The following is a 6,592-nucleotide window of genomic DNA, read 5'->3' as shown; positions in this document are numbered from 1 at the left end:
GTAGTTTACCAAATTCCCAATTTGGTCATATTGTTTCAATTGCTACATCTATTAGCGATGCTCTTGCTAGTAGTGTTAAGACACTAATTGAATAAGGTATTTTAATTGTCGATGATGGAATAAATTTATATTGTATCTGCCATCATATTATGCCTTATCAAGAGACCGATAACAATATTTTGTCAACGTTAAAGCTTTCCCCAATGTTCATCTTGGATTCTATATCTACGTGGGTTGCTTTACTTGCTTTAAATTCAGTTCTATACTTGGTCCCAAATGAGATACAAATTCTATAATTATTTTGGGTTTAATGATTCAGGGCAAGATTGAGAAATTTTGCAGATGCCGATGTTGGTTTTATGATCAATTATAGAACATCTGGCAAGAAAGACAAGTGCAAAGGTGTGGTTGAATGGATTGTTGTCAAATTTAACCCATTTGTTTGCCTAGCTTTAAAGCTGATTCCACAAAAGAGTCGGTTAAAGAAATCAAGTACACTATTGACTTTACTTTTTGTGATCATGTCTTTGATATTTTGTTGAAGAATAATTTTATTAGAATCGTTGATCACAAAGCTTTGCTATCACCTCCAAACTTAGAAGAGCTTACATGCATATTGCAAGTGACATAATTCATTTGATCATAATATTTCTAATTGCAATATGTTTCGTCAAGTGATCCAATCGGTCATTAATAAAGGGCGATTGAGATTTCCTAAAGCTCAATAAATTGACCAATTGAATTCAATTAGTCTTGATATGGCAAACAAACTTTGAATTTGCTAACACCAACCGATTCATCTGAAGCTACAATTTCAAATGCCACAGAGAGATTGGAGTCCTCAAGTGGAAACGAGGCCGTTCTCCATGAATTGCAAATTGGAGATATTATAGAGAGGACAGCGAGGTGATTACAATTCCAGAAGATACAGGGATTAGGCGAAGTCTCTCCAGCTAAAGAAAAATAGAAACGCTGAATCTCTCTCGGCGTTTCTCTCTGAACCTATCCTGTTCGTGCTAATTCTCCCCTAAACTCTACTCCACTTCCAGATTCCATCAGGATCTTGACCTGAGTCCTGACAAGATGGCATATGATAAAGGAGATTAGGAGAATGTTGCATGAAAACCAGTGAAATGGAGACCACCAGACAAGCTGACAAAAACTTTATATACTGCAGCTCAAAGCAGACCATACTGACAGAACCAAAGCAAAAGTCATGAACGAGTCGCGATGAACACAAGCACGCTTTGCATCGATATGTCTTCAGATTGCCATTACTTTTAACTCCCTTACAAGAAACTCAACCAAGACGAAGAATAAATAACAATAGCAGCCATTGACCAGATTATAGGGGGGGAGGGGGAGGGGGAGGGGGGGGGGGGGGGGGGCACTAGTGCGCTCAAAACTGAAACACCTCACGGTCTCACACTACATGCAATTATATCGCCGTCCTGGCTATTGTAGCTAGAGATGATAATCACGATTTTGCCTCATCACTTCCACTCGTGATCTTCTCGCTCCAATATATCATCTCAACTAGATCTCTTCTCTCTCTCATCAAACGAATCACATGACTTGAACAGTGACACGGGTTACACTGGCAACAAGAACAAGAAGCCAAATAAAAAACACTACAGGTCGTACGGTAGGCGGCGATGGTAACACCACTAACAGTAACACACTAACAGTAACGCTAACAGTCAAAGGCACTAGCTAGGTAGCTAGCTGCAAAAAGCCACGCTGCTGGGGCCTTTGTAGAGGTAGATCGATCGTCGATCAACTCCGGACAAGACCGCAGGACAGCGTCATCAGCAACATGGCAGCGTCCGTGATCTCGTCCTGCTGCACCGGCAACGCCGGCGACGCCCGGAATAAGCTGTAGGAGGCAGCAGCTGCAGATGCGGGAGCCGCTGGACTCCTGCTCCAGCTGATGAGCCCGCCAATGTCGTCGACAAGCAGGTCCCTGCTCGGACAGGCGTCGTCGTCACCAACCTCGGCTGCGGCGGCCTGCACGACGACAGCCGCCCTGTCAGTGGCAGCGGCAGGAGCTGCGACGGCCGCAGCGTGATGATCCTGCTGGACCTGGACCACCTTGCACCGTTTCTTGAACGGCAGCGACCGGTCCACGTCCACTCTCTTCTCCTTGTTCACCTTGGGGTGTGCTGCCGCGGCCGCGGCGGCGTTGCTGGGCGAGGCCTTGCCGCTGTCGGTGGGCATTGCTGGCCCCGAGCCGGAGGCGGCGGCCATCATCGCCCGCCGCGCCTTCCGCTGCCTGATACCGCACGCGTTGCAGAGCGACTGCGCCATGAAAAACAAGATACAGTCATTGGCTTGCAATAATATAATTATATATGCAGCATGCATCTCTTCTCTCTAATTAATCGTACTGATACATGGTGCAAGGACCACGACATCACGTAGTACGAGTTGGATTGCAAGAGGCAACAAACAAAGATACCTTGGGGCCGCAAGGACCACTCCTCCACAAGGGCGTCTTGGTGGTGTTGCAGTCGGAGCACACCCTAATAACACCCAAATTTGGTTGGCCGCTCATGTTCATGTCGGCGTCGTACCCTGCCTGATGCGCCCTTCTCCTCGGCTTCTTCCCCGCAGCACCACTGGGATCGGCAGTGGCCTTCCTCGTGATCCTCATCTTGGCCGCCGGCGGCGTCCAGCTGCAAGCATCCATCGACCCGCCACCGACCACCTGGTGCAGCTTCCCCATATCGTATGGATCGTACGAGGCAGGCTCGATCATGTCGTCACGGATGCTCTCCATAGTCGGGAACGGCGTCGTGAAGACACTACTCGCAGCTGATGATCCACCAATCATCTGATATATATAACAGAAATTATAAAAGGGCAGCATGAGTGACGAAATTAAATCTGTGAAGATATGATTGGGAAATTGAACACATACTATTGTACAGTTAAGTAACACGTACATGTTGGGGCTCGAGCATAGCTTGATGACGATGCTGCCTCAACAAGTGATGGTCTGCTGATCCATAGCTCAGACTGCTTTCGCTGGCGCTACTATTGCTGATCACAAAGGGAAAAAGGATTGGGGGATCCTTTGGCAGCGTGAAGGCTTGGAAGTGGCCTTGGTGGTGGTGATGATGATGATCTTGGTGATGATCTCCCTCCATGAGAGGGAGGGCAGTGGAGAGCTGGCTCATGTAGATGGCAGACATATGGGAGCTAGCTAGGGACTGATGAGAGGAATTTGCTTGCGCTCGAGATCTGGATAGAGCTATGGACGACCTAGCAGGATCTCGTATATATAGCTAGGTGATGATGAGTGAAGATCAGATGAAAGATATGGAGAGAGGAGGAGGAAAACAGCAGCCGCGGCGGCGGCTGGTGCTGTGTGTATGTCAGAATAATGGCAATTTGTTGGAGCGAGGGATCAAAAGGCAAGCGAACTAGCGATCATGAACGAAAGGGGGAGGCATGTCCCTTTTATAAAGGGACAAGGAGGGAGGTGCCTAGGCTGTGTAGATCATTCGTGTGTGATCCCTTTCACAGACACACGCACGAGAGAGAGAGAGAGAGAGAGAGAGAGAGAGAGAGAGAGAGAGAGAGATGTGGAGGGACCGAGGGTGCAGTGCAAAGAGATAGATGAGCTATAGATCGGAGGGGAACAGTAAAACACGTCGGCTGCAGTGCAACACACGTTATTCCTAGGCGGTCCGATCGGCCAGGAGAAGATGTGTGATCGAGGAGGTCCAATCCAAGGGAGGGAGGCGCTTCGGCGGCTTCGCTTGCATATCACCCGTACGTTTGTCACTGGCACTCAATCATCGCCTGCAACTGTGCCATGCTCTCGGCTTAATTAGGGCAAAAACAAGGGACTCTCTGTAACACAAATGGTTTGTACTCGTCAGTTGCAGAGAACATTATTGTCTAGCTAGATTTAATTAGTGCTTGCTTACACTTCAGATCCCAAGGTTTGGATTTGGACCTAATCATATCTCATGATCGATCTCATGATCATACCCAATACCATCATATTGATTGGGAAATTAAATTAATTATATGCTTACACTTCAGATCCCAAGGTTTGGATTTGGACCTAATCATATATATATGTGCTCTCATCTGAGGCCTTGCTGGGATGTAGTCAAATTGACATCAATCCACATGTGTTTTGGAGCGGATTGGAGTGAAACTTGAACTAAATTTCACCCCAACACATGCGAATTCAGGTGAATCCGATAACATCCAAATAAGGTCTAAAGTCCTGTCAAGGTTCTACTCAGTCTGCATCAAAACCTGGAGTAGCCGTTTGGAAGGAGGATAATCCCCCTCCAACTATTCATGCTCACTATGAGAAGGATTGACACATGAAAAATAGTTTGCTTTCCACACTGATATTCTAGCACTATTTGTCCAATTGCCTTTGGATGATCACTTTTATTACTTTGGAACCTTTGGACTCCAGCAATCTCAAATGATCGAGCAGGGGAGGATTGGCATCAAACTAGTCATTTCGCCAATGGAAAACTTTCTTTTACAAGCGTCAAGATCCAATGTCTTTTGAACCTTGGTCTCAACTAGCTACTAACTCACACACTTGTGAATACTGGATGATCTGGACCCGTTTGGTAGAGCTCCATATGATTCTGATTCTCTATGAGAGCTGATTCTCCAAGAGAAGTGATCTTGTGGCTCAAAGTTATTCTCTTTGATTTTTTTAGCATAAACTCTCAAAATCACGATGGAGAATCACTTCACAGAATTAAGAGAATCTACTTTTTTCAGCTCTCAACCCCTTAGTTTATTTATGATAATCACTTCATAGAATCGGCAAAGAATCATTTTTCTCTGAAAAAATATTTGACAGAGCTACTACTGGATTCAACAGATAATCAACTCTGAGAGCTCTGCCAAACGGAGCCAAGCGTCTTGACTACCCTCCACGTGCTGGAACCATTTCGATGTAAACACTTCATCTCTCCACTCAATCGCTGCTTCAGTTGTTCAAGTGTCTAACATGCATGTTCAGTCTTTACAGCGCCGGGCATGCATGCACACCACGCCAAACTTAACTGTTGCACACCCAAAAAGAAATTTTTAGTGGACACAGCATGCAGGTCTTGAACCTGTGCACATCTCTAGATCAAAGTCCAGCGAAGCCTCCAGGGTTCACATTGGTCCATTCAGCATTCTAATCTTTCATGTGTTTCTCCATTTCTCTAGCATCAACAATAATCTCCAAACACTTGAATAATATTCACCGCGTCCAAGAATACAAAGGCCAATGCTCCAACATGTACTTTTTCCTCCTCGTGGATAATCCGGTGTGTACGATGTTCCCACGACGTCAATTCAATTTAACCCTTGTTCCTGCTAGCTTGTCTTGTATAGCGTATCCATGAGACCTACTGAGATATATACTTGACAAACTAACCTCAATAATTATATTGTTGTCCAATCACCAAAATTAAATCACAATATGCCTAAAATGAGGCCGTACTTTGGATGTGTTTGGTTGAGCTATAGTTTCTGAAAAAGCTGTTAAGGTTGGGGGTAGTGGAAAAGTTGTAAGCTATTTATTCTTGAAACAACTGTGAAATAGCTCTCTATTTTCACCATTTCAAAAGCACAAGTTGGTTTCAAAATTGTACTAGCTGCTTCAGAAAAAACAGCTTCTAATTTTCACACCTTTGGCAGACTTTTGGCTTTTTGGAAGCAAAAGCAGCTCCCATAAAGTCCAACCAAAGGCACCCTTAATTTGCTCCAATGGCCATGGCCATAAGGGCATCCACAATGTATATGGACCAAGTAGTCCATATGTATGAGACCCACATGGCCAGTCTATAGCTACTATTGTTTTCTTGCAATGTTCAGCCAACAAGCAGTCTATTAGAAGAGTCCCACTAGAAACCTTCCATCATTTCAGCCAACAAGAAAGAGAGAGAGGAGTGGGAAACAATTCATTGCTTGTGGGTAGTCCGTAAGCTTATGGTTAGCTTTTACTAAGGACAACTCTATAGATAGGTTCCACAATATTTCAGTTAGTTGGTAGGTAATATTTTGGTCCTATGAACTGTTCTAATTGACACAGTGTGGTTGCTCCATACTCTATATTTTACTGTACATGAACTCCATTGGGCATGGCCACATAACATTTCAGAACCCACACGCAGCTACTAGCCTCACTACAACGCTAGATGCCAGCATCGTACCTCTTCTTTAAAACATGCTATTTGTAGTGGAAAATGATGTGACAGTTGGGAAGATCTAGCATGTTCAAATTAAAAAGAAAAATAAAGCTTTTCATGTGCCTTTGGACGCTCACGAGCTGTGCACGCTCAGAGATTTGCATGAAGACAGCCTATACATCTTCCTCTAGCTTCATGGCCCTATTTCTGTTTGGGTGTACAGACAAAGAACACCACTACTAAAAAACGATTTGTAGCAACTGGAGGCTTTTCTTAGAAGCCGCCTCTACAGTGGCCCTTCAAAACTGAGCCTTTTTAGAAATATATTTGTAAAAGCGGTTGTTGTTTTGAGCCGCCTTTAAAAGTGCTCCTAATTTTAGAAGTGGCTGAGGTGGCTGGAAATAGAGTCGTCTTTAAATAGGAGC

The 6,592-nt window shown here is 44.8% G+C and overlaps 1 protein-coding gene across 1 annotated transcript; it reads right to left on the bottom strand.

Moving 5' to 3' along the window:
* Positions 1-1,255: 1,255 nt before the first annotated feature.
* Positions 1,256-3,505, bottom strand: LOC136521224 (protein CYTOKININ-RESPONSIVE GATA TRANSCRIPTION FACTOR 1-like). The gene is made up of 3 exons (XM_066514931.1): positions 2,946-3,505; positions 2,459-2,833; positions 1,256-2,298 (listed from the first exon to the last, which is right to left on the bottom strand). The coding sequence occupies exons 1-3, from the start codon at positions 3,192-3,194 to the stop codon at positions 1,777-1,779; spliced, it is 1,146 nt and encodes a 381-aa protein (XP_066371028.1). The 5' UTR covers positions 3,195-3,505; the 3' UTR covers positions 1,256-1,776.
* Between the last annotated feature and the right edge of the window lie 3,087 nt (positions 3,506-6,592).

The sequence above is a fragment of the Miscanthus floridulus genome, chromosome 18, assembly GCF_019320115.1.
Source record: "Miscanthus floridulus cultivar M001 chromosome 18, ASM1932011v1, whole genome shotgun sequence".
NCBI classification, from domain to species: Eukaryota; Viridiplantae; Streptophyta; class Magnoliopsida; order Poales; family Poaceae; genus Miscanthus; species Miscanthus floridulus.
The sequence above is the reverse complement of the archived record's forward strand: the minus strand, read 5'-3'. Positions and strand labels throughout refer to the sequence as shown.

Excerpts from the sequence above, each read along its gene's own strand:
- LOC136521224 (XM_066514931.1), bottom strand. The coding sequence starts at position 3,194 with ATGTCTGCCATCTACATGAGCCAGCTCTCCACTGCCCTCCCTCTCATG. Across the intron at positions 2,834-2,945 it reads CTATGCTCGAGCCCCAACAT|ATGATTGGTGGATCATCAGC; the intron begins GTACGTGTTACT and ends TATATATATCAG. Across the intron at positions 2,299-2,458 it reads GTGGTCCTTGCGGCCCCAAG|TCGCTCTGCAACGCGTGCGG; the intron begins GTATCTTTGTTT and ends TTCATGGCGCAG.